Source organism: Canis lupus, chromosome 5 (assembly GCF_011100685.1).
Source record: "Canis lupus familiaris isolate Mischka breed German Shepherd chromosome 5, alternate assembly UU_Cfam_GSD_1.0, whole genome shotgun sequence".
Lineage (NCBI taxonomy): Eukaryota > Metazoa > Chordata > Mammalia > Carnivora > Canidae > Canis > Canis lupus.
In genome coordinates, this window is record NC_049226.1 from 12504057 (window position 1) to 12531290 (window position 27234).

Below are 27234 nucleotides of genomic sequence, written 5' to 3' on the forward strand. Positions count from 1 at the left end.
AGTGTCACCATAACTCAAGAAAGAGCCCCTGCAGGAAAGAACTCTGGAAAACTTAAGAAAAATCAACTTTTATCACTCCCTTTTGTCAAGGGTGCCTGAGTTCTCATAGAGAAAAGCTTACTAGCATTTTCTTTCAGCCACTTTGAAAATCCTGCTTATCCGTCTCTCTTGTGGTAGGTCTTCACCCAGTGCCCACGGTTCCAACTCTCCATTCGGATGGCTGTGGACTGTTGGCACCAGAGTCGTGGGAAGAGGAATGTCCCAAAATAATGAAAATGGACCATTTCTAGCCTTCCTATTATCAGCCCTCTGAATGGTAGGCAGAAGGATGGCTGTTTTTGAGGCCAGATAATTTAGAGATGATATTTCTAAGGGGATGGATCTTGGGAAATTGAATTTACAACCAGACTACTATTCTTTTTCTTCTTAAGAGAGAGAGTGTGCACATAAGCAGGGGTGAGAGAGGATCTTAAGCAGGCTGCACACCCAGTGCGGAGCCCAACACAGGGCTCAATCTCATGACCCTGAGATCATGATTTGAGCTGAAATCAAGAGTTGGGTGCTTAACTGACTGAGCCACTCAGGCACCCCTGGACTATTCTTTTGCATAATGATTTTCATTGAAGACACTCAACTGAATATAATCTCCCTCACCCTACCCATGCTGCTGTCTCCTGGGATCTCCCTCTATGCCAATGTATCTAATAGAATCTGTGGATGATATCAGTTCTGTGGTCCTACAAGAATTAGGATAGAGATGGGATATAGATCCACAAAGCTTTGAGGAGAAGGATCCATGTGTAACATATAAGATCATGCCTTTATAGCACCTGGTGCAGTGTCTTATTCATGAGAGTTGCTCAATAAATAATCACTGAGTCTCACTGAATTGAAATGAGCCAAAAACGTTCTATGAATAGTGCTCAGAGGAGGGTGTGACATGTGATTCTTTGGTCACAGACTTAGTCATTGGTAGGGGGAGGATTCTTGTGCTTCTGGTTTAAGGAGGTGGAATAAAAAGATAAGAAGCCTTCTCTATCATAGGGCTGAGTCCCTGTGGCCAGTCAGGTCACTAGGTACCCATTCTTTGTCAGTGGAATCCCATCGCCAAAGCCACTTCAAGCTTCCCTACGTGGGATTTAAGCTGCTATTTGGTTTAGCATGAAATTTTTTATTTTCTACAAGAACCTCTCAAACGTGGTCAGCTGGGTCCTGAATTATGAAGGCAACTAGAGACTCATCTCCCATCCTTCAGCGAGAGGGGGTGGGGCCTGGGGGGGGGCGCGGACAGGGACAGAGAGAATATTTTGAAAACAGTAATCAAGGAAACACTGCCAGGACAAAACACACAAGCCAACACAATTACCCGCCATCTGTTATATGGACTAAGGAGAGTTATTTAGTGATCAGAACAGACCCTATGGTTCCTGGCCTGGGCTCTTCGTGGAAACTGCTTTGTGTTCTGAAGTTGGTGCCTTTGACTCTCTGCACACAGTTTACTGGTGTGTGAAACTGAGGTCATACGGCCATGCCCCTGCAGATGTGATGAGAATGTGTTCGCCGTACAGACCGGACAGGAAGACTATTCTAGCAATCTTTTGATCAAATCAGTATTTGCTGCGTATTTGCCGGATCTGCTAGTGAAAAGGGCCACATGTAGGAGCGAAGTCTGATTATTATGGTTTATGACTCAACTCCTTTCCCAAGCTCTGTGTTGATACATTTTGAAATCCCACTGCGATTTCAAAGGCAGAGTTGATCTCTTTTACATGCATCGGATAAACAGCTTCCCACTAGAGACTCTCACTATCTTAGAGAGCCATATTTAAAATTCACACTAATACAAATAAACACGGAGATGAAACTTCAATAAGATAGACTCTCTGTGACCTATTTATGGCTCTTGGTTTCTACACAACTAGTCAATTCTCAATTATGCACTCAAATAAGGAGCTAATGGTGCAGAAAGCTAAATGGATGCTAACGAAAGACACCTCTCCTTCTGCCCATTCATTTATCCACTCAGTTCAACAAGCATTTACTGAGCACCTACTAAGCAGCAAGGAGTGTGCTAAGTCCTGGAGACTCAAAGCTGACTCAGACAAGGTGCTTGCCCTCTAGGAACTCGTCATCCAGTAGGGGAAATGGACAAAGACAATACTCTCACCACCGTATGATAAGTACACGGCAGAGGCATGCAGATTTGCTCTGACAATGTGGAGGGAGGAATGCTCTTGTCTTCTGCACTGGCGAGCTGAGGTAGGTCCCTGGCATGACCGAGCCAGAAGCCAGGCCACTTTCCTGTAGTCCTGACCCCCGGAGCCAGCAAACCAAGCCAACATGAACAAACCAAAGAACCCCAAGAACACTGGTTGGTACCCTGGCAAGCAGACAAGTACAGGGAACTGAGCATGAGGATAAGAATAAGGATGAGGATGAGGATAAGAATAAGGAGCAGTGTGTTAATTCTAAAGAAAATAGTCAGAACTGGCTGTTGTCGAGACTGGCCATACGTTCTCCCCACAGCGGGGGCAATGAGTGTGAGTTTTTCAGGAACAGGATGGAAATGGCCAGGGCACCTAGATCTCTCTGCAGAGGTTGAGGAAAACTTAAGAGAAGGGTCATGTATACTGGTTTTGAAGAATTCGCAGGAGTTGGCCATAGAAAATTCACTAATTAGATAACTGAGTGACGGTGGTTATACAGCAGACAGCTGTGAATACAGAATAAAGTATACATCTGGTTGACCTCATTTTGAGAAGGCCAGAGTTTGAATTTGTTTCCTACGGCAGTCAAGGCCACCAATCATCAGACATCAACCAGTCTTTAAATCCTAGTGCATCCCTTCACCCACCTACTCTCTTCCAGTTCCTCTGGCCTAATCCTTATTCCCCCAAACAACCTCAGGCTTATGCTTTGCTTCTATTTTCCCCCTCAGTCAGCCTTTTTGCCTTGCCTTTTTTCTATTTAAATAGTACACATATTTCTATGCCTAACTCAAATGCCCAGGAAGACATCCCTCACCATCACCAATACCCAGGGAAGATGAGCCATTCCGTATTCTGAGCTCCCAAGATTTGTTACTTATACCTCCACTGGCCATCCTTTCTGCTCTGCCTCTGATTAAACACAGTGATTCACATGTCTTTTTGCCCTTTTTGGTAAAGAATAAGTGGTAAGCTCCTTGAGGATAGAGATACTTCTTTTTTTGTCTTGCTTTCTATTTTATTTTTTTAGATTTTTATTCATGAGAGACACAGAGAGAGGCAGAGACATAGACAAGAGAGAAGTAGGCTCCCTGCAGGGAACTCCATGTGAGACTCGATCCCAGGACCCCAGGATCATGACTTGAGCCAAAGGCAGTCGCTCAACCATTTGAGCCACCCAGGTGTCCCATTGTCTTGCTTTCTCTTTTGAAAATGTTTTATCTACAGAATAGTCGAATAACTAGCCAATGAACACCAAAATACTCCATCCTAGATTCATTCATCACTAACATCCTGGCACATTTGTGTCTGTTTGTTTGTTTGTTCCTGAATCATTTGAAGGTAAGTTGTAAACATGACATTCATCCTTAAATACTTCAGCATGCCTCTAATGAAAGGACTTGCTCCCATTAAATCACAATATCATGATCACGTCTACGAATTACCAGTAATCCCATTATAAAGTCCACATGCAGATTTCTCTAGTTGTCTCAAGTGTGTCTTTTATGGCTTTTTTGTCCTTGGAACTAGAATCCAGTCAAGGTTCACACATTGTATTTAATTACAATGCTTCTTTGGTCTCTCTTCATCTGGAAGACTTGCTCCTGAGTATGAGCCTTTCTTTCGCATCTTTTTTTTTTTTTTTAACATAGTAAGTACTTAATAAATGTTGAATGATGGAAGAAATGGGTAAGTGGACAAACAAACCCCAGTGATGCAAGAGCCCTAGGAAGCTCCTTCAAGAAGGAACAGAATTCTACTGGAGAGACATAGAGCAAGTATCCTTGGTGAAATTACCAGGCCATGAGTAGGGGACTGAGTCGCTATCTTTCTGTAACTGTCCATCTCCAGATTTCCACTTTAATCCATGAGCCAGTCCTTAGGCCACCAGGGAAATGGTTCAGGGGTAATTAACTTAGGGAGAGAAAAGAATCTGGTCCCTCATATCCAGCTGAAGATGGGAAGGTTCCAGACAGCACGGACTCATTGCCTAATGGAAAGTCAAAGCTGGAAGAGACCTCAGAGATCACATCTATCCCCCACCCACTCCCCGCCTGGCTTTCCAGGGGGAGGGAGCTCCTAGAAAAGTGCAGTAGCTCCTTCATGGTCCCATGGGGAACGTCTGCCCCTCACTCCCTATTCTGCTTCCTTTCAAGGTTCCTGGTCACCATGACAATACCTGGGCTCTTGGTCTCCCTGGTTTCCAATGAGGTATGGTAGTTCACTCAATTTTCAAGCATCAAACATCTCAAAGTAAGACAAGCCACTTCTCAGAAAACTTATGTCATATGGATGAGCCAGTGACGGTCCCTGGCCTGCACCAGATGGAGTTATTTCAGAGGGTGCCGGTTGCCCCCTGTGAGAAGAGACCACGAAGCAAACAGTCCCTTGAGCAGTACTTGAACTCGGCAAGAGTAAGCCATTGACCTCAGGGCTTAGGGGCTTAGAGGAAAGATGCCCCACGCTCACTTTGCCTCTGCCACCTATTTTACCCTAAACACGTCAGTGAGCCCTAATAGGACCCACTTGCTTCACCCATAAAAACAGATCATTTCGGGCCAGTTCTCACCAGGAGGGGCATTTGCAGGTGTGAATCCCTTTTGGAAACCGAAGTGATAAATGAGGCAAATCGGTGAGGGGTGGTCCTCATTTCTAACCGCCTGGGTATAAGCATTCATTTAAGCCAGAAAACCTGAAAATTCCTCAGGAAGCATTTGTTTTTTTCCATATTTCTTGTAGCAACAGAAACACAGGTGTGTGGTTGTTGGAGAGTTCACACAGTGCGGGGAAAAGCGAGTTCGTGGAAGAGGAGGCTGGCTCAGGCACTAATGCAGACAGAGGAAAATCTCGATCGTCACAGAGGAGCCAGAGGCCTCATACAGAAATTCTAGGCTCAGACTTGAACTTGTGTGGCCTTGGCTGAACCCTTAACCCCTTAACTCTTAGGACTCTCATCCGTAAAATGAGAAAAGTTGAAATAGAATTGTAGTGATTTTTTTTCTTTTTCTTCTGAATATACATTATAGTCATCTGGTTGGGGGAACGGCGATCTGAAACTATGATGCCTATGCCTCCCCTCATTTCCCTTCTGATTTCGACAGCTCTGGGGTGGGACCCAGGTGATTCCTAAGTAGGCAGGGTTAAGATCCTCTGGATTACAGGATCTGCAAAGCTGTTTCTCAAAAGGGACTAAAAGTCAGTGTGGCCTCGAGAAGGAATATTGAAGTTGCCTAACGATTCCCGGTGTAAGGGGAGTACTGTGCTCGCTTGTCGCTTTGCTGATCTCCCCACACTGAGCACCCCTGTGTCCCACCGCTGCCAGCCAGCGCCTGCCCAGCAACCTGTGAGGACGCGTGCAGCTTCCCAGCTGAGAGGAGAACAGCAGGAGGCTTGGATCCCTGAGCACAGCCAGCAGGCAGTGGGGTGGCCTGGGGAGGCGGTGGCCAGGGCCCAACACGGCCCACAAGATGGCCACTCAGCCTGCCTCCTGCCGCCAGCGCCAGCCACCGGCTCCCCACTCGCAGGACTGGAAGCATCTGCCAGCCGGGTGCCGGCTTTTGATCAGCACCATGTCAAGTCAGAGGCCTGCAGGGAGACGGCCGGGCTCCCCGTCGTTCCCGGGCTGGGCTGGCAGGCGGCCGTCTGCAACCTTGAGAGAGGTGCTGGGAGCACTGAGCTCAGGCTTAAGAGTGGGGTGCAGGCAGGGGCTGCCTGACGGAGAGTGCCCCCTCAAAACCCCATCCCTGCACCTCAGGGAGGGAGCCAGATGCCTTCTCTCATCTGGCCATTAGAGCAGATTCCTGGACTGTCTGCGTGTCTTGCTGCTGCGTCCCAGGGTCAGAGGGTCTTTTAGCCTCAGTGGACACAGCTGTAAAACCCCGAGACCCTCCGAGCGGGTCCCCAGCTCCCCCAGTGGCAAGTAGCAGGGTGACTGATAGGACACTTGCAGGTTCCAGCAGGCCCACTGGCTGGGAGTCCTAAGGAGGGCCTCCGTCTTCCAACTGGGTCCCCCGGGGGGGCCTTGAGCTGATGTCCTTAGGAAACCTGGCCTGCATCCTCAGCATGGAAACTCGGGGTGCCCCTCAAGCTGTGGGTTAAAATAGAGCAGCCTGTCCCAACCGGCGCCCTCCGGGAGCCGCCGGGCCAAGTGCACGCAGAGGCCCAGCTGGGACAGGCCGTGTGTGTGTGTGTGTGTGTGTGTGTGTGTGTGTGTGACTTGAGGGTCTCTTCGCTTAGAAAACCAAATGCCCACCAGTCTTGCTTATTTGCTCTAACGTTCAAAGAGCCCAGAGGTCCCTTCCTAGTTCAACAAATAAATCCAGTTCCACTCTAGCAGGCTTCGGCCCACAAAGTTCTATTGTTACGCCTTCCATGAATTTCCCCTCTGCTCTGCTCCCTCTTGGGCACCGCAGCCCCATGCAGGCTCACCCTTCTTTTTTTTTTTTTTTTTAAGGCTGAATCAAACTCCCCCCCTTTTTTTCCCCCTTAATTCTTTCAAAGGGTAAGGAATGTTGACACCCCCCCTGAAACATGCCTCTGATGTCTGCTTCAGACGGCTGTATTTGAACGTGTGCTGACGCAATCGGCAGATTGGGTTAAACCAAATATTACAATTGCAAGAACTCATCTGGAACTAATAATTTTGAGGCCACCGAAAGTAAAAGGGCCCCGCTCCGGGGCTGGCCGGCGGCAGAGGCCAGGGCGGGCCGATGCTGCCACCTGCCGAGGGCGCGGGGAACAGGGCGCGCCGCCCGCCCGGCCTTCCTGTTTTGTTAGGGACGCGCGGGCTCCCACGCAGACGCGTTCGCCAGCCAGCCAGCCAGACCTGGGCTATTTTAAAAAGCTAGCGCCTCTCCCCAGCCCTCGGTGTAAAGATAGCTTAGTCTGGCTGCCCTGGCTTTTCTCTGGGATTAAAAAAAAAAAAAAAAAAAGGACAACCTCCCCATTGCAGAGCCAGGCCTGGCTACCTACAAAGGCGGCTGCAGCCGCAGCTCCTCTAAAACACGTGCCCCCTCGGATTGAACAGGTCAGGTGTCGGAGGAGGAGGAGGAGGAGGTGGAGGAGGAGGAGGAGGAGGAGGAGGAGGAGGAGGAGGAGGAGGAGGAGGAGGAGGAGGAAGGCTCGTTGGAGTGAGAATCTCTATTTTGCGGGCGACGAAGAGAGCTCGCGACTCTGGGCCGCGGCGACGCACCGCCGCACTGCGAGTCACATGCCAGCTCCAGAAATGATGAAAACATCTGTTTTCGCTTTAGACCCAGCGAGGCTCTGGCCGCGGGAGGGGCGGGCGGGGGCATGGAGGGAGGGATGGAGGGAGGGATGGAGGGAGGGAGGGATGGGGGGGGCCCTGCTCAGCAGCGCCACCTGCCGAGCCCGCGGGGGAGCGGCGAGCGTCCCCAGCACCATGCGGGCAGCCGCTCACCCCGGGGACGGAGCGCGCAACAGGTGGGGGGGCCCTGCCCCGGCCGGCGCGCTCTCCCTGCACGACGGCCCCGGTTTTGCCCTGGGGACTGTGCAGTTCCGCATTGGCTCGGGTGTTTGCAACAAAGAGCTTTGTCCCTGGGGACTGCTCTGGGGCCGAGGAGGAGGAGGAGGAGGAGGAGGAGGAGGGAGAAGCAGCAAATGAATTTCCAGGTTGGGAAGCACGGAGGTAAAGGCGGAGGGAGCAGCTCGTCGGTGGTTTGCAGACAGTAAAATTTGCTGTTCCTTCTGGCTGAAATCTAGCAGAACAAAGAAGCCGCACCGCGTCCCTAACGAAAACTCCCAGCTGCGCTTCCTCCCCCCCACCCACCCCCCACCCCCCACCTCCCTGCAGCCATCCCTCTTTCCTGCACTGGTGGCTTTTACTCAGCATGGCTGAGAATGTTCCAGTATTCAAAGAGACCATTCTGGTCAGGCAGGGGCTTGGCCAACCCTTTCACAGGAGATCCACCCAGCCCCGTGTGAATGGGGCGCTGGGGATGGATTCTGAATAGGAGCCATACTGACAGCCAAGCCACCGCATTCTTTCAATGTTCAGCAAATATTTACTGCCTGCCTGCTAGGTGCCCGGCACTCACTCAGCACAACTATTTGTCATACAGTTTAAAAAACAATACAAATATGTCAGAGGAAAATGTATGTTGAATGTCAAGTGAGTGTTGGAGACAATGACGGCTGTGAGTTCAGAGGCACAGAGAGAGAGAGGGTTCCAGACCCTGATCCCAGCCCTTTCTCGGTGTTTTGGGGGCCCGGGGGGGTGGGCCATGCTGAGAAGTCTCTTTTCCCTGTCGCCCCCTGTATAATCGAATCCCCTAAATAAGTGCTTTTACTCAACCTGCTTCAGACTTCCCCTCCGTCCCCGCCGCCGCCTGAAAGTTCAGGTCCTTCTCTGCCAGGAGGCAATCACCACTAGGGGACGGTCCCAACTGCATCCCATTACCCAAGACCAGAATTGGGTGGGTCCTACTCTCCACTCCCAGGTGTAGTCATCCCTGGGTCAGAAGCACGATTTTAAGATGATAGACCCTCAGGAACAGTGTTTCCCAAAAACTCATGGGCCATGAAGGGTTAATCTAAAGGAGAAAGAACTTTGGTCATAGGGAGGGAGAGGTCCAGGCTGGCTGACCTCATGAAGCCCCTATACCTCCCCTTGGCGAACCTCCTCTGCTGAACACAACCTCAACTCTCTGCTGCCCACTTGGGAGGTTCTCGGAGAAGTCTACTAATTGGAACTGAAGTCAGTCCGTCTGCTTATTTTTGCCCACCCCCCGCCCCGCCCCTTACCTATAAACTCCCAAGTTCAAAGGGAAACTGAGATTCTCTGTTGGAGCCCAATCCTTCCTGTTCTTCTGTGTGACCTGCAAAGGAGAGCAAGAACTGCCCTCTGGGTGGGTACGAGGAGCAGACTACCATGGAAAGGATGCGTCAGAAAGCAAAGATCTATTCCCATCCTACAACTGGACAAATAGTACGAGAACCAGCTCAGTCCTTAGGGATTTGGCCACGCACTAGCTATGTCTCCCCCCCCCCCCCCAGTGCCCACATCTGTTCTTCCATTGTTAGCATGTAATCCTCAAAGCTGCCTGCAAGTTGGCCAGTCACCTGCAGCTGCCCTGCTCTGGTGCTGGAGAATCCCTAGTTCAGGGGAACCATGCAAATCAATACAGTCAACTTCAGTTTTTGTTTCGGGCCTTGAAAGATTAGAACAGGAGACTTCATCTTCCTCTGCCTTGACATGGATCTGCCCTGTTCTGATGAATTTTCTTTGTTTTACCAACTGAGGAAATCTGGTCCCTGGCCCATATGTCTCCCCAGAACTCTTTCTCCAACACCGCTTCTCTCATTTCCACCTGGCCTTGCAACAGGTCGGTGTTTTGAGCCAGTGGGGGCCGGACGTGGGGCTTTTCGTGCTGCACTGATGTCTTTGAACTCAGAAGTTAGGGTGTGTTGTCCACATTCAGCAAAATAAAAATCACAGAACTAGACTCACACAGGAGGGCAGGAGAACTGCAGGACAAAAGAGGTGGCAGGAAAATAAACAGTAGTGACTTTGTGCTGTACTGGGTGTAAGATGCCAGCCTTCCAAACTAGTCTTCGAGTCCTATGTAAACTCCCTTTTCGTCATTATAAAAATAAATTCTATCGCCCCACTTCACTCTGTCTATCGCGGTGTGATTCTCTTCACACAGAGAAGTAACCTTTGTTCAAAGCTCTGCTCTCCTAAGCTGTGCTGAATTCTGCAAGATCACTCTCCACATACAAGATTAGCACCTCCTTTCCAGCTCCAAATAGACTATAATCCAAAAGCTGCTCTTTTAAATAGAGGTTTCTTTTATGCTTAAATTCCTAAATAAAAGAAACATCAATGCTATTGCTACTCCCCCCAGTTAAATCCGATTTGCAAGAAATGCTGCATGCTCAAAAATCTGGGTGTGAGCTGAAGTCTGGGCTCCGGAGCACATTTGGGATTCTCCAGTCATTCTATATCTGGAGGGCCCTCCAGTGGCCAGAATAATTCCTGATATAAACAAAGACCACCAAAGCAAGTGGTGACAACAAAGGCAGGGGTGGACGCTCGCCTACATCGAAAATGCTGCGTGTAAGCCCCACATTTTGCCCCACTGGGGTGTGTCTCGTTTAAAGAAAGCCAAGACAGAAACGTTGCTCACCGAAGGGAGACGTTATTTGCATTACAAAAGGACCCTTCACTTGATAAAAAGAGGCAGGTTTGAACTCCATTAAATGACAACTCCCTCTCATCTCTTTAAGATTCTATTGAATTCGAAAAAAAAAAAGAAAGAAAGAAAAAAAAAAAACCAGATTGACACACAAATTTCCAGAATGCATCTGTGCACAAAACATGGTATATTTGTACTCCGATCTGCACTCCTCCTCGACCCACCCCTCCCACATTTCCGTCTCTGAAAAGCTCATGAGCACTTTGACCGTGAGACACAGAGAAGGTGGACGGGGGTCAGAACACGTGGTGGTGAGATGGGAAGGCTCCGTGCAAGGTCAAGATCCTCTGAGGCCTGCGGCCTCTCTGGAGCACTGTGAGAATAACAGAGGGTGCTCCAGTATGCTTCCCTCTGGACTTGGAGGACCCTGCTGGCGTTCTAGAAGATTCCACAAGAAGGTTTTCCAGAGATGCTCTGCCACGTGTTAGCATGTCAGGTCCCAGCCGCATGCCTCAGTTTCTTCTGGTGTTAGGTGAAGGGGTGATTCCATCAACCAGATGCACAGCTCTAAGACTTCGGGTTCTCAGCCATTGTGATGACCTTTGTTCCCCAGAAGCACTAGGGAGGGAGCAGAAGGAAGAGGGAAGGGCGATTTTCTCCCACAAAGTCCCTTCCATCCCTCTGACCCTCTCCCAGCACCCCAGCCTATGACCTATAGCAGCCACGTCAGACTTACGTCCTGACACAGACCACGGTCTGCATGGCCACCCTCACTCCTTTCCCCACGAGGTGAATTCCTACTCCTTCCACGGCCCAGGTCTGATGCCAATGGCACCCTGGTGCCTTACCCGACTTCCCCAAATATAAGGCTTGCTTCCTTCCCTTGAGGTTCTGTGTGCATCCCCCAGTGTCCCAGGTCCTGGCAATGCTGGTGCCCTCTGGCCTACAGATTGTAGGTGGCCTGGTGCCTCCCTTGGCTCAAGCCCCCAGGGCCTAGCGTGGAGCCTGATGAGTAAAGGTGGACTGAGAGGGGCTGCTCCTGGGAGCAGAGCTCGTCCCCTCCATTCCCTGGTAATGGGACCAGCAACCTCCTCCCCAGGCCTGCCTGACCCAGGACCACAGCATGCAACAGCCAGGTGCTTACTGGGAGGAGAATGGGGGGCTCTTCTGTGGCAGGTGTGGGAAGGGCAGGAGGGGATGCTCTCCTAGGTAATGTTCTTAGTCATGGTGTTTGACATGCATTACTTAATGCGCCCAATTACCTGATTTCGTCCTCACAGCAGCCCTGTGGGGTAGGTGTGAGAGGATCCTTACAGGAGAGGAAGCTTCAGTGCAAAAAAAAGGTTAAGACACCCCACATCACTAGCCCCCCAGCTGGGATCTGACCTCAGGCTGTGATCCCAGAGCCCAGACCCTTGACTGCGTGCGATTCTGCACAGAGAAAGCACCGAGATTCTGCATGAAGGCCTCCTTGTGCCCACGTAGTGCTCGGCTGACGCTGGTCATGGGTTCTCCCTGGTTCTATTTGACTGGACTGAATGCTTCCTCCTCAGATCTCATAGCTCCTTGGAACCTGAGTGCTCCCGGCTCCACCCAGCCCTCTGGATTGTCCCCAGGCTCTTCAACTTTGGGAGATTCCTGAAACACGGGTGTCACTTTGAGACCTCTTCTCGCCTGACATAACTCTCTGCAGCCTTTACCTCCATGCATCCCTCTACCCACCACCAGCCTAGACGTAAACATCCAGCAAACATCCCCAGCCCAGCTGTCCCTGAGTTCCAGAAAATGCCCAGACCACCCTCCCAAAGGTCCAGTGCTTCTTTCCAAGCTCCCCCTCCCCCATAGCACTGTCACCTCCAGACATACTGTGTCATTGAGTCAGCAGCTCTTGTATTCGTTATTTATTTTTTCCTCCTCTGCTTACATGTACCACTAACCCTTCAAACTCAACATGCCCCAGGGAGAACTCACCGGCCCTCCCAGCTCCTATTTTGCACCCTGCCTTCCTATCCTGGTCGACAGCACCAGGCAGCCACAAGGTCTCCCAGGTGAGGGCTGGCAACACCATCCAGGGCCTCGCTGTCCTCGGGCCCCTTCTCTTACAGGGGCACTCTTGGCCACACAGACGTCTCTGGGAATGGTGCGTCCCGGTGATCTCCATGCTCAAGGAGATCCCTGACAACCTCACTGAGAACAACTTCCCTTGATGAGACTCTGGAAGAACTAGGGAAGACTGAATAATGAAATGTGTGGCACAAATAGCATCGAAGGCGGTGAAATCGGTCACAGGGAATCACGTCTGGGCACAATCACCATCCTCTGAACACCTGTGGAGGCTGCGTTCATACAGACCTTCCAACTGAAAAGTACTGGCAGGGGCGGTGCCTGGGTGGCTCAGTGGGCTCGGTGTCGATTCTCAGCTCAGGTCATGATCTCAGGGTATTGAGATCAAGTCCCACCTCGGTCTCTGCACCGAGTACAGAGTCTGCTTGTCACTCTCCCTCTGCTTCTCCTATGACTTGTGCTCTCTCTCAATAAATAAATAAAATCTTAAAAAAAAAAAAGAAGAAAGAAAAGGAAGAAAGAAAGAAAGAAAGAAAGAAAGAAAAGAAAAAAGAAAAAAGAAAAAAGAAAAGAAAAGAAAAAAAGAAAAGAAAAGAAAAGAAAAGAAAAGAAAAAAGAAAGACGACAAGCACTGGTACCTGTCTTTCTTTCAGGCCTCCCAACACCTCGTGATGTCACCTTTAGCATTAGTCCATTTTATGGACAAGAAAACTAAGGCCTCAGAGAGATTTTTGTCTCCGTGGTCTCAGAGCCAGAACTGCAGAAGCAGGCTGCTACCTGAGGCCATGGGCTCTCCCCTGTGCCTCCCTCAGAGGTGGACCTATGTCACCTGGCCCTCTACCTGAGCTGACTTGTGTTGTTTTCTAACCATTTGTTTGTTTTACTTTTACCTACCAAAGACTCTGGGCGTCAAAGATCACTAGTCGCCTGGCTGGTATCTATTCTCATCTTCTTCCTTCCTCTGTCATTGGAAGTGGTGATGAGCCAGGCTAAATGAGCTACCTTTCCCAGACTCCTTGCAGAAAGGGAACATGACTTGTTAGGTGGAGATTCTGAGAAAATTCTTTCGAAGGAGCCAGTGCAGCTGTAAGTTTCTTTCCGCCCTTCCCTCTTCCTCCTTCTTAATGCCTGGACCTTGGGTGTAATGACTAGAATGCGAGCCCAGTGCAGACTGTGGACCCTGGGGGACCCAAGGGATGAAACCATGCAAGAGATGGCAGAGTGGAAAGATGGGACAATCCTGAAGCTCTAAAGCCTGAAGCAGAAGCTTCTACAGCAGCCACTCCTTTTATATGAAACCAAACAAACTTTCCAAACCACGGCCACATGTGTTTTAGGCTATTCACCACTGAACCTCAGACTCGCTGATTCACTCTTCAAGAACAGGTTAACGCATTCCTTCACTCAACCAACAAATTTACTAAGTGTCAAGGAATGTCCAAGGCTCTGCGGAAATAGAATATAGGAGCTACAATCTCAAAGATTCTGTATTTTCTGCTTCTTCACTCCCACCCTGCCCCAAGGGTCCTCCAAGATCCAGGATGATGAATGATGGGGTTTTACTACACAACAGTCCACCTGGTTTTTGGAGAGATCACTGGGCTTCACTTTTGGGCTCCTCTCCCCTTCTCTCCCCCGCCAGGCCTTCTGCCTCCAGGAGAAGTTTGACTTATGCTTCTGGAACAGAGAGCTCCTGATCCGTGTGTGCAGCCTTTCCCACCAGGGGACTCTCATGGCCAATTCCGGCCTAGATACCTCTGTGTAAAAAGCAAGCCCTCTTGAATGCGGAATGTCTTTTAAGGAAGAGTGAGCCCCCCAAAGGACTGCCTCACTCTGGCCCTTATTCAGAAAGTTTGCTACATCTTGGAAATGTGTCCCTCCTCCACTCTAATCTGTTCAACGTTTCATCAACTTGTGTAGCTGTAAGGAATATGAAAGGTCATACAGCAACATACAACAAATCAATCTCTCTCTCATTCTCAGTGAGGATACGGGGAAGCACATAAATCTCTGGACCCACTCTTCCATCCGCGTCTTGTGGTCTCCTCTAAGACACAATGGTTCTGTTTTTCCTTCCTGTCTACCTCCCCCTGGAACCTCCAGGGCTCTGAACACAGGAAGCACTCAAAAAGCAAGTGTTGATTCCACATCATCAGACCATCCATCAACCAGTGTAGTAGGGGTTTAATAATCTCGGGGTCAAATAGACCTCTGTTCAAAAATGGGCTTTATTTTCTTCTATATAAAGTGAGACTAGATTATATTTACTTCAAGGAGTTTTAATATTAAATGAAATGGTAGTGCCTAGCACATCAGTGGTCCTCAGTAAGTGGGAGATAACCACTCATCCATCTGTCCACGGAACAAGCTTTTCCAAAATAATCTGAAGCTCAGAGCAGTGGAGTAAGTGTGGGTAACAGAAAAGAAGATGACAATATGGCCTTTAATTTAAGAGAAACTTAATTTTGCCATCCAAAATAGAAGTTATGGGAATTTTTACCAAGTTAGAAGGTAAGATGGATTTCCTGTCAAAGTGTTCCCATAGCCATGGATCTCTGCAAACAGAAAATTAATTCTCTAACGAATCCTCCCATGTGATTTATCTTAGCAATAAGCCATATCATGCCTTAGAGCACATGTGCTTGTGTCAGCTCCGCACAGAGCTCTACCTGGAGACTAACAGAAAAGATCTGCCCTGTAAATAAAGAATGGCACATGGCCTGGACCCAAGGATCTATTTCACACTCTCTGTCCTGCTGGGGCCCCTGTTACCGAAGTAGACAAACACAAACATTCAGGGAATGACTCCACCGTGACCCTCCTGTGGTCCTGTAGGGAATGAAGGACGTGACATTCACAACTGGCCATCTGGGGGTGAGGATGCAGCTGTTTGCACCAATGTTTCCAGGGCTGTCTGAAAGATGAGGCAAGGGGAAGAAATCCCACCATGGGGGGAGCCAGGAGGAAGGGGCGGCTTGCTCATTTACGTTGTAGAGGCTAATTTTCAGTATCAATTAGCATGAATTGTAGAGTCCTGGATGAAGTGGTTAAGAGCGATGATCTCCTGAGCTCTGTCATCTGAGCTAAAGGAGGGGAGCTGAGGAGCCCTGGGAAAATTTTAAAAGGTGGGCTCTTCAAAATTTTATTCTCTGTGTGTTTTGTAAAAATAAAAGATTGCCCACATTTCGTGCGTTTTGTTGAAGTTCTCACAGTCGGCCTTCATTTTTCTTGAGTATAAAAGAACAGTGTTGGGTTACAGAACAGTATTTGGGTACCAGCATCCTTCACTCGTCCCCTCTTCCAGTTGAGGAAGTCTCCTTGTAAAAAAAAGCAATCACCAAAAGGAAACAATGTATCACATTTATTAATACAATCTAGGTAAGCATCCGATGACATAGTCTTCTATCTCCAGTAGAGTTCCTCTTAGAAGCTGGATCAGAGCTTCTGGTTTAGGCTCGGTATCAACCTGGAGCCTCCTGCCTCCCCCAGTAGAATCATGAGATGCACCAGCAGACTTGACTTCAGGCTCCTAGACGCACGAATGATTAGCTAACTGATGAACCCAACTTCTAGGCAAGTCACATAACGTTCTCAACCTCAGCTTCCTGTTTCATAGAATCATCGATACCATCGACACAAGACTTACAATGGCCTCACCACGTGGAGGCTCTGTCCTGTTGTGCTGGAGGGCAAGAATCCTACCTGTCCTTCTCTACCCTGCTCTTCCCATCCCTAATACAGGACGTGGAACAGAGGAAGTGCTCAGTAAGTACTTCTTGAATGAGCATTGCTCTCGGATCCATGGATCAAGTAGGGGCGTTCCTGGTCAGGAAGGTTCGACTCTTGCCAACCTGGAGCTTGAGACCTATCGTTAATCTTTATTTTCTTCAGGAGCTGGCCCTATCCTGGGAACTCTCTCTTCCTCCTACTTGAGACCTCTCTATCTTAGAGACTGCAGATATTTAGAAGAGATTCCAAGAGGGGGCTCCACATCTATTCATGTACAATCCACACTGTTTACTCTCTGGCTCTGGCATATCTGTACGCTGCAGTTTAACACTTAGGGAAACTGTTTTGCCATTTAACACATTCTCTTCCCAGTTGAAGTGGAGAAAAAGTTCACTATCCAACACTGAATACTACCTCCAGAGCTCTTCCCAATTTCTTCTTTCTATTTCCTACACCGGGGACACAGACAGGGGCAAACCACCTAGCCTCTAGGTCTCTTTAGACCATTCCCTTCTCTTAGAATCCCGACACATCCCTTCCAGCTAGGCAGATTATTCTCTACCAAACATGCTTAGTGTGGCATGTTTGCACCATCTTCTGTTTGTGCACCTGTCTTATGCTCTCTTAATCTGTTCATGCTATTTTCTTCAGTGGGAGGTATTGATAGCTGTTTCTCCCATGTTCTGAATAGCTCAACACTGAATTCGGAAACCTTGTGAGCCAGAGAGAATGAAGTGACAATGCTCTTGTTCCACAGTTCTTCAGAGTGAGTCTGGGGTGGGGGGCACCTGGGTGGCTCAATGGTTGAGCATCTGCCTTCGGCTCAGGGCATGATCCTGGGGTCCTGGAATCGAGTCCCACATCAGGCTCCCCATAGGGAGCCTGCTTCTCCCTCTGCCTATGTCTCTGCCTCTCTGTGTCTCTCGTGAGTAAATAAAATCTTAAAAAAAAAAAAAAAACTGGTTCTAGGGACTAAGGGAAAAAGAATATCACTCCACTTCTGAGATCTGAACTCACAGTTAACCTTTGTGGTTGAAACCAGGAGCTAACAGAAGTAGCAGAGGTTTGGGGGCACCTGGGTGGCTCAGTCGGTTAAGTGTCCAGCTAGATTTCAATTCAGGTCTTGGTCTTGAGGTCATGGGATCAAGCTCCGCATTGGGCTCAGAGCTCAGCCCGGAGTCTGCTTGAAATTTCTCTCTCCATCGCCTCCTGCCCCTCCCCACCCCTGCTCGCATATGCACCCTCTCTGTAAACAAATAAATAAAATCTTAAAAAAAAAAAAAAAAGTAGCAGAGGTTTGGCAAACTCCCCTACATGCATTCAGTCATATTCACGACAACAGAATTATAACCAGATGGAATTGCTCATATAGAATAAAGTGGTAAAAGGACACACATCAAATGTGAACAGCGGTTTTCACTGGGATAATCAGAAAAATCTCATTTTCTTCTCGGGGCTTTTATTTTCCCAAAATTTCTGTAGTGGATACAGATTCCTTTTATAATCCCCTCCACCCCCAAAAACAGATCTTTAAGAAAACAAACTAGCTGGTTAAAATAAATGCCAAATGTATACATCTAAATCAGGCTCTCAGAAGGGTCACACAGGCTGGGTGAAATAATTAAAAGCACAGACCCTGGGGCCAGGCCACGTGGGTTCTAATCCCAGTTCTGCCCTTCCCCAGCTGTTGTGAACTTGGGCAAATTTCTTTACCCTTCTGTGCTTCAGTTTCCTTATCTGTAAGAACAATAATACCCTCCTTAAAGGATCGGTGTGAGGTGTACAGGAGTTAGTAAATAAGAAACCCTCAGAATAACGCCTAGCCTGGAGCTATTGCCTATTTGCTACTGCCCACAGTCAGTCGCTCTATTGCTCAAAATGTTCTTGGAACCACATTGTATTCAGGGTCTCAAGCACATTCTCCTGAATCACTTCATGTGGATGCAATAGGGATGCCATTTCCTCCTTTGAGGAAGTGCTAATTCTTGGGAGCAATCAAGCTATTTGGGGTTCAAAATAACCCATGCCTATGAAGTCAAGAACTTAGTAACTCCTGCATCGTTCATCTACTGCCTATGAAATATTCCATAAAACACCCACGGACCCACATCCAGACAGTTCAGCACCATTTAGGGCTTGATCAATCCCTGGGTGACTAATGGGTTCAGCTCCTGCTTAGCAAGAGACTGAAAAATAAGTTTTAATTATGAGACCTCTTCTTTCAATCGATCCTGAGGGCTTTAGTGACTGGCCCACAACCAACGGGCAAATTTCATAAAAGGCTGATTTACATTTAAATCCAAGCCTTTTTTTTTTCTTCCTCAAAGTTTGCTGATGCCAAGCTTTAAGTATGAAATGTCATTGTTTTCATACAAATATTCCCAAACATTACCAGTTGTCATTTTGGCATTAAATAAGGTTGCAGCATTAACAATGATAACATTAGCATTTTTAAAAGCCTTAACATCATTGTTCTTCTGTAAATTATTGCAGGCTCAAATTACCCTACACAGAATCTTTAGAGTAAAAAAAAAAAAAAAAAAAATTACCAGGGCACTGGCATCAAAGCCAGGTAGGGCTCCTTTTGCTGGGACCAGGATGGCCTCATGCTAGCCCAGTTATCGCCCTCCCTACTGGAACATGCTGCAATGGTGGGCCCCATCGTGTGCATAAATAACGGTGAATAAGAAGTGCGTTCAACATTCTTTTCTCAAGATGCAAGGGGTTTTGATAAAATCTAACTGGGTTGTCACAAAGGAAAAGAATTCTCTGTGTTCTTTTTTTTTTTTTTTTTTAATTCTCTGTGTTCTAAGTACTCAATTCTTTACAAAAACATTTTCCTTTTTTAAATAAAAGGTTTCATTGATCTGTCATCTTGGGGAATATTGTGTTCCACTTAAATGGTTTTGCAAAGAAATTTAAGTATATCTCTTTATGTCTCCAAATGTCATCTGTAATCTTTCTGGGGGAAATTCTTTAAAATTGTATTACCTTGTGCCCTTAAGTTCCCTAACCAGATAGTATTACTATTACAGACCTCTAATACTGAAACCAAAAGGGCAAAGCAGCATGGTGAATAACACAAACTTAAGAACGGAATAAATCTAGGTTCAAATCTGGACTCTGCTGCCACTTACATGTGAGATATCATGGTTACTCTCCCTCTCCCCTCCTCTGGAGACTAATGTAACTCATCTTTTAAAACAAAGATTAATAACCTAAATCATAGGATCGCTTTTAAAATTGAAAGATGTTTCTAGAGTTTAGCACAATGACTGGCAAAGCCCAGGGGCTGCAGGGAAGGGAACTATTATTATTCTAACCAAGTGAGCTACTAAATGTGTAGGACCATCCATATGGGCTCTATAGGGTTTAGGGTAAAGGGCCTCAAGTTGTTGAGAAGTCCTATATAGACGGACTTATCATATAAGATCATATATATAGATAGTCCTATTTATGACAGCTTAATTATTCTTAGTTTTTCTTTTAACATCAGGCGATCTGCTTTTAACAATCTTTCCATTTTTAATATGCTGTGAACTGGGGAATGGAAGTCAGAATTGGGGGGGACACTGTGTCCCCCTAGGACTCGGAAACCATGTCCTCCCAGAGTTGAACTTTGAACCCAACACATAATAGGTAATCTTAGATACAGTGGTTCTCAAGCCAGATTTTATGGTAACCCAGTCTGACTTGATTCACATTAGCTATATATTTTAGTGGAAGGGGAGGAGTGTGCTCAACCACAACCTCCTCACCCCACCCCCCGAAAAAAAAGAGTGGCAGATACGGGCAGTGCCCAGGCCCTGTCAAGGGGAACCTTTACTGAAGGGACTTCAAGGATCAAGTCCCCACTGGCAAGACTTTCTTAAATAGAAACGGATACAGAGAGTCACAACCGGAAAGTTTCCAATACTAACTTCATATGGAGTAGATTATTCTCATAGTGGAGTGTCATTTGTTCGTTCATTCAATATTCATTGGGCAACCACTATTCTCGCCTGGATCCCTCCCATTTCCTTTCTTCTGAGTCTATGTCACTAAGCAACCTTCTAGTTGTGTGTGGCTTCCTGGGTAGATGGCCCTATAGGGGGAGAATGCATTGGCCGTGCTAACATCCTATGTGACAGGACTGTTGGCCGTGATGAGCTAATAGATGGGCATTATTTCATTGCTGATCAGTCTCATGAGCTTGGTTAAACTGCATTTGCCCACAAGAGATGAACTCACTAACGTGTCGACAAATTATCCAAGCCCAGAAACCTTCGGGCAAGGCCATGACCAGGTACACTCATGCTTGGGATTCCTCAGGGTGTGAGGTGCTGGACCGTGTTCTGACTGAACCGTGGCAGGGGGGCAGCATCTGGGGTTACGAGTCCCTAGCTCTGGGAGCTGGTTTTGCCCTCACACTCTGGTTTCCCCTACGCCAGTTACTTAACCTCTCTGAGCCTCTTTTTCATCTCCTACAAAAAGGGATGGTAGTCCTTCAGTTCTATTTTGGCTCAGTGTTTAAACAAAAGCAGCAAACTAGCAGATGTGTTGAATTAAAAACACCTGTGCCCCTCCTTCCATATCCTCCAGTCCTGACTGATGGGTCCACCTGCCATTCATCTACCCATCAGAGGAGCACGCAGTATTCTTCTGACTCCACCTCCCAGGGAAACCTCCTCGGAGTGCTCTTTGGCACACAGCGCATCACACTGCTGTGCTTTCTTCTCTTAGGCTTGAAAATTGCCTTCTTAGCAAATGGTGTCTTAGCAAATGTAGTGACAGCTTTAAGGGAGCCGCTGCTCCCGTGGAATAATTCTATTTACTTCAAAACAGCCGCCTTGACATCTCCCCACTCCTCAGCCAACACAAAGGCATCGTGTTCTTCAAGGAGCCACCACCTGAGACCACCTTGTTAATAACAAAAATGTTCCAGGTCTCTGTGTTCTCTCGTCTATGAAATAAACATCCTTCTAAAACAGGCAAATCGAATGGCGTTCGGAGACTGTATAAACCATCTTTATTGCACTCAAAAGAATAACTCGAGACACACGCAGAGAGTAGATTTTCGTAGAGGTGTTTCCTTGACCCAGTTAAATTTTTATTCAGTGAAAAAAGTTGACATTGAGGCAAAAATTATCGTAAAATTGTGCAACAATATAGTAAAATCTTCAGCATAAATCGGTGATTTGGAAACGTATCAAGGCGATTGAAATCATAAATGCCTAATTTCACTTTGGAGGGAAACAAGAATACAGTGTTTCACTTTAAATAAGAACAGAGTAGGCCTTTATTTTGCTGCCAATACTTCAATTTTGCCTAAAGTTTCTAATAATTCATAACAAGAGTCTTTAAATGAGAAATGACATGGAATATCTGAGAATGATGTTCCACTTCAGCACTCACACTTATCCCATTTGCGTCATTATAACATGAAACGAATACCATTCTTAGGTTACTTGGCTCTGAGGATTTACTTCATAATATGGCTGCTCGAAATTAGTGGGCGGAAACATATACACAACCTATCCTCCCTCAACCCACATCCGATGGTGGCTTCCATTCTGAGAACATGCTCATTGTCTACGTACCCAACTATCCGTACCTCTTGTTATCTATTCCATATCTCAGTCTTGCATAGAAAGTAGTCTATATAAACTTAATGCACTGGCTCTTATTACACAAAAGTTGTACCTGAAAGGCAGCACACACTCCAGTTTAATAAAAATAACATACTAGGAATGTCAAGATACAATCCCAACAAAGTGAAGATTCTGCACAGAGTTTTAGAGTCAATTCTGAAAATCAATATGGAGATGGTATTCAGTTGACTTCTCTTCCAGACCCCTTCTCTGAGGGGTTTCCCAGGTCTGCCGGAGGAAGAGAAGAATCTTCTTGGGGATTCACCATCACCCCGTGAGTAGGAGAGTGACCAACCAAAGCTAACAAGATGAGGTATCTGCCCTTAAGGATGTACTGGGACTGTAATCTTACAGGATGGAGTGACCACTGGGTGAATATTTGACGGCACGATTCTCCAAGGGGGAGTGGGTGATTATCTGTAAGAGCCTAACCACACCATCACTCTCCCCAGGTCTCCCCCAAATGGCCACTGTTTGAGACGGGTTACATTCCTTAGATGGCTGAAGCACAGCCTAAATCTAGTAGGCCAGGATGATGGGCAGGAGAGAACACAGAGCTGTGTCCCACACCTCTCCCACCTAAATGTCCCTAGTGATATGGGCAGAGATGGAATCCCAGCCACCTCTCTTCCCAAAGTCCAAAGTTTCATCCAGTTACCCAGCATCATATAACCTTGTACCCAGTATGTCAGCGCAGCCAGTACTTAGTGGAGCTTCTCACCTGTCATCTGCAGAGACAGGTCTCCTCCCCGGACTCTTCTGCAGAATTCTACTCTCTGTCATTTCATCCGCCTGGACCCGTATCTCACAAGGCTCAAGGGGCATTCAAGATACAAAGGGGCAAAACTCAGCTTCCAGAGAAAATCTGTACACAATCCCCCTGCCTGCCAAACTGGAGTGGTCCGTTGGTGGCCCATGTAGTCCACGTGGATGTGGGCTTCGGACACTCTAACGTGGGCCGGGAGAGAACGAAATCTTTTCCTGGTACAGTGTGAACTTCTGAGGTGGCATCTCCAACAAAGGTACAAAAAAAATAAAAATAAAAATAAAAATAAAAAGCCCCTTCTTCACAAACCACCAGGGGCTCCAATCAGTCACAGTGAAGACAATTATCGGGTCCCTTCAAAGGCTGCACATACTCTGTGTTCTCATTTCCTACGGCCACTCCAACCTCTGGACTCTTGCAGATGGCAGGTGTACACCCAAAGCCCACCAAACTATGCAGAAGGAAGAGTGCGTGCGTGAAAAGTTCATAAAAATATACAATTTACACATAGCTGCATCTACCTAGCTTAGTCTTCAGAAACGTAGCTCTTCTGTTTATAGAAAATACTCTAGCCCTAAAAGGCTGCTTTTTCTCAAACAGCACAGTGGCATATTCTGGGGGGAGCATGGGGGGGGAGAGGAATGGCCGGTCTATACAGTACTATGGGCTGGCCCTGGGAGGCACTGCTAACAACGACCGGATGCTCAGAAATATCTCACGTTGTCCACCGGAGTCACAGGCTCTGGAAAAAGGCTTGCCTACAGAATAATGGAAAATGAAGTCTCAGAGCCTTTTATATCAGCTTTTACGAATGCCAACAAAAAGTCGGCAGAAAAAGAAAAGAAGAAAATATACTTTCTAGTGCTTCAATTAAATGACTCTGCCTCCCACCTGACTATTCATCTTTCAGCTACTTAAAGAGCTTCACTAAAGGGGAGGGGGGGCAGCGCTTAGGAGTTTTGAACAAAACTCCAAGATAAGACGGGATAAAGTCAAAGAAATGCCATTCTTTAAAAAAGTCATAGAGGAAGGGGAAAAAAAAAACTGAGGAGGCTCATCGTGATCACCACTTGTTAAAATAACATGGGGCCTTAGCACGTGACATACCACGTGTCTACAGTTTAAAATACTCTTTGTTCTATATATATATATATATATATATATATATATAAATTAAAATTTTTTAAACTAAAAGAATTTAATTGGCTCTTTGTTTTCCAGGCAATCACTAGATAGAACAAAACTATATTCTCACACAAGAATGATACTTTTGGTTTAAAGAAAGCAAATACTTGTGAGAAGATGATACAGTGCACCTCAGAGGAGATGGGGCCTTTACAAAGCTTGCATATAAAGGATGCATATTCAGAAATATGACTTTGGAATATCCCCAGAGCTCAAGGCTTCTCCGCTGAGAAGTTCTGCAGTGAGGCTCATACAGTAGGAGTCACGGCAGCACTGGACATTGGTGCCTACGAGCATCAATCCATGGTGGATTCCACAAACCTATCAAGTGGCCATGATCTGAATACCGGGGTGGCACTGAAAGGCAGAAGGAAAAATTTTTAAAAAGCTCAGTTTGAAAAAAAATAAAAAAAAATAAAAAAAATAAAAAGCTCAGTTTGTTCTACAGACAGAATAAACTGTAGTGTTGCTGCGACTGTCAATTGGACAGAATGGTCTCAAATCCATCCATCTCCTGTATCCATGTGTGAATGGCACTCTTTGCACTGGGTGGGGGTACAGGGGAGGGGAAGGAAAGAGAGAGAGAGAGAGAGAGTGAGAATGAGAGAGAGAAGGCACTGACCCAATTCAAAATGACTGCATATATCAGGTATAGAGCTTTCAAGACAGTAAGTGGCCACCCTCAACATAAATATAAAACTTTACATTCGAGGTTTCGAGATTCTTCTGTGGTTAAGTAAAAACCACATATCCGCAAAGGACAAAGTAGGTACTCGATCTGCCAGTGTATCTATCATGGCACAGATCTGGAACTCTCCCACGAGCAGAGTCGTTCGTGGCAATGACCATGACACCAGTGTATAACGAAGCAGTGCTGTCATCGTGTAGCGCCGAAGGCTACATCTTGTGCAGAGGCGTATACAGTGAGATTCTGTCCAGTAACGTAAGAGAAGATGCTGTGGCTTGCAGGGCCTCCCGAGCTGCAGCTCTGTTTAACTGAAACTGAGCAATGAGTCAATGTGCTCTCCTGCCAAACACCATTAAGTGACACACAAGCGAACAAAAACGGCCTGTTCCGCGAACGGCAATGAAACTGCTTCTGGTCCCCACCTCTCAGCCCTGCGACCCCTCGTGACGTGCAGAGTCAGATGACCACTAAAGCCTTGCCTCTTACGGAGTCCCAATAAATTAACAAAATTACAGAAAAGAACCTTCCCTTCCCCACCCCCCCTCCCCGAATACACGCAAACACTTTCATAGAAACTAAATCCGAACAAAATTTAAAATTTGAGCACACTTTCAATGAGCGGGGGTGGGAGGGATTTCACCCATCACCCTCTCTTGAAGTTTTTTATTTAAATACATTTCTGTGTCTTAGAAAAATAAAAAGAACGGCCAATTTACTGAACCAAAATTATCTCACAGACTTAAAAGCATGCCCAGCAAGCACAGCCCTGTAAGACTACATTAATACGAAATCAAAGCAATTTGGTTACTAAAATCAACCTGGTTTGAAGTTCACAGTTGATTACTACAAAGTGTATTCATTCCTTTCTTTCCTTTTTTTTTTTTTTTGTTTTGTTTTTGGCCCATATAAAAATAACATATTGCAACTCAAAGTGCATCTTTTAAAATAAACCATCAACTATCTTTATCAAATAAAATATTTACACCATTTGGTTTCTAGTGAGGAAAGCTTTCAGGCTATCACCATGGGGACGTCGTCTGAAAATCCAGTTATCATAGGAGCATCTTCATCATCCTCTCCTAAAGGCAAAAGAGTAGGTCTTTGGTGAGTTCCAGTGGACTGGCACCCAAGCCCAGCTCCCACTGCTCCCCAGCCACCCCCCAACACCATCAAGAGCCCCAGCCCGGAAAATCCGTACACAGCACGCCAGGCACGGTAGCCAAAGCTAAAACCCAGCTCAGCTCCCCACTGACACTCTTGGGTCATCTTTTCCCCATCAGCGGGTGGCCGGGCTTATTTTGATGGTAGCTTGAACTTAGCCAGATAAAGAAAGCAAATCCCTTAGGAAGGAGAATCTTATTACCTACCCAAAAGCCCAATGGATGATCTGGCTCCCCTAATTTGAATGATCCACACCTTATGTTCACACAGTGAAATTTCATAATCTGTTTTTCTCCTCCTGAACCCACACCGCTCTAAGGGAAGAGATCTTAGAGGGGTTTAAACTCTTTAAGGACAGCTTCCCAGACTAACGGATGTCTCCTTGCAGCCCCCGGTACCATCCTGTGATCCACATTCAGTGATCATTGTGTGGTATCCCAATGGGTCCAACTCCTTTTGTCCCCACTAACAGATGCAAAGAACCCACCCCATTCATTCATTTTGGCAGACCAAATACTTGTACGAAGCGAGACAGGAAACTGAGAAGAGGAGGGTGCAGAGCTGATACAAATGATCAATGAACGGGGAATACACAAGTATTTCACAAACAAACAAACAAAAAAATGGCTATGTAAAAATCACATTTATCATGAGTTTGGGGAAGATCCCCAAACACACCTGATTTATTAGATCAAGTGGTCTATTGGCTCTATTGGCATTTAGTAATTGGAGCACGTAGACACTTTAAATGGGATATTTCTTTTTTCCATACCACGTTATGGGTAAAAAAAGAATGGCCGAGAGGGTTTCACTAGCTATCCGAAAGACAGCCCGACGGAAAGGCTTTCTTCGGACAGAAGTCATCTGGGAAAGCGTGACTTCCTCTCCTGACAAGGCTCTTCAAAGATATCAAGACCTCCAGATCCATGAAGGGTGAGAGGGCTCAGAAATTCTTGACGATCTGCTGATACTTCGGGAGTGCCCACAGCCCAGGGCCTATCTCTCCTTCCTGTACCAGTTCTTCCACAAAACCTGCTCCCGATCTCGGGCCAGGACCACACCACGGAAGGGACTACAGGTATTTTAATTTAGAAGCAAGTGCGAAGCAAAGGGCTCCACCTGACTTGACCTAAAGCAGTGAGATCCCTGGCTCACGAGTCACCCCTCTAGCGTCAGAAGAGGTATTTCCTACCCAAGGAGCTGGCTTTGCGGGGTCTGAGCTGGGGGGATGCCCCACGCGCCCTGCCCCACGCGCCCTGCCCCACTCACCCAGGTCATCCCCCGAGGAGAAGATAGCCGAGCCCAGCCGGGAGCTGTAGTGGCTGTTGGCGAAGGCGGTGAAGCTGCTCTGCAGCCTCCGATGCTTTGTGTACAGGATGGCGAACCCGACCCCCAGGCTCAGCAGAATCAGGAACAGGATGGGTACCACCACGGCAGCGACGTCAGTAGACCTGGCGGCCTGAAACGCCGAGGTGCCCCCACCTGCCAAGGCCAGAGGCCAACACGTAAGCCTCCAACGTGAGGGCGGAAGGACCCACCGGGCCGCTCGACACCCGCCACCAAAAACAGCTACGGGTTTGCCAACAGTTACCCGAGCCGCCTGCCTGGCGTGACATGTGCCTGCCTGCGATGCCTGCCTGTTTTCCCG

The 27234-nt window shown here is 47.3% G+C and overlaps 1 protein-coding gene and 1 long non-coding RNA gene across 2 annotated transcripts in view; one reads left to right on the forward strand and one right to left on the reverse strand.

Annotated features, from left to right (window-relative positions):
* The first annotated feature begins 20350 nt into the window (after positions 1-20350).
* Positions 20351-21131, forward strand: LOC111095804. The gene is made up of 2 exons (XR_005359137.1): positions 20351-20441; positions 20738-21131. It is a non-coding gene; the product is annotated as an uncharacterized LOC111095804 (long non-coding RNA).
* Positions 21132-21205: 74 nt separating this feature from the next.
* SORL1 (sortilin related receptor 1) overlaps positions 21206-27234 on the reverse strand; it is a 156851-nt gene continuing 150822 nt past the window's right edge. The window contains exons 47-48 of the mRNA XM_038535871.1: positions 26856-27068; positions 21206-25504 (exon numbers count right to left, since the gene is read on the reverse strand). Coding sequence (XP_038391799.1) covers positions 25437-25504; positions 26856-27068 — 281 coding nt within the window. The 3' untranslated portion in view covers positions 21206-25436. The remainder of the gene's footprint in view (positions 25505-26855; positions 27069-27234) is intronic.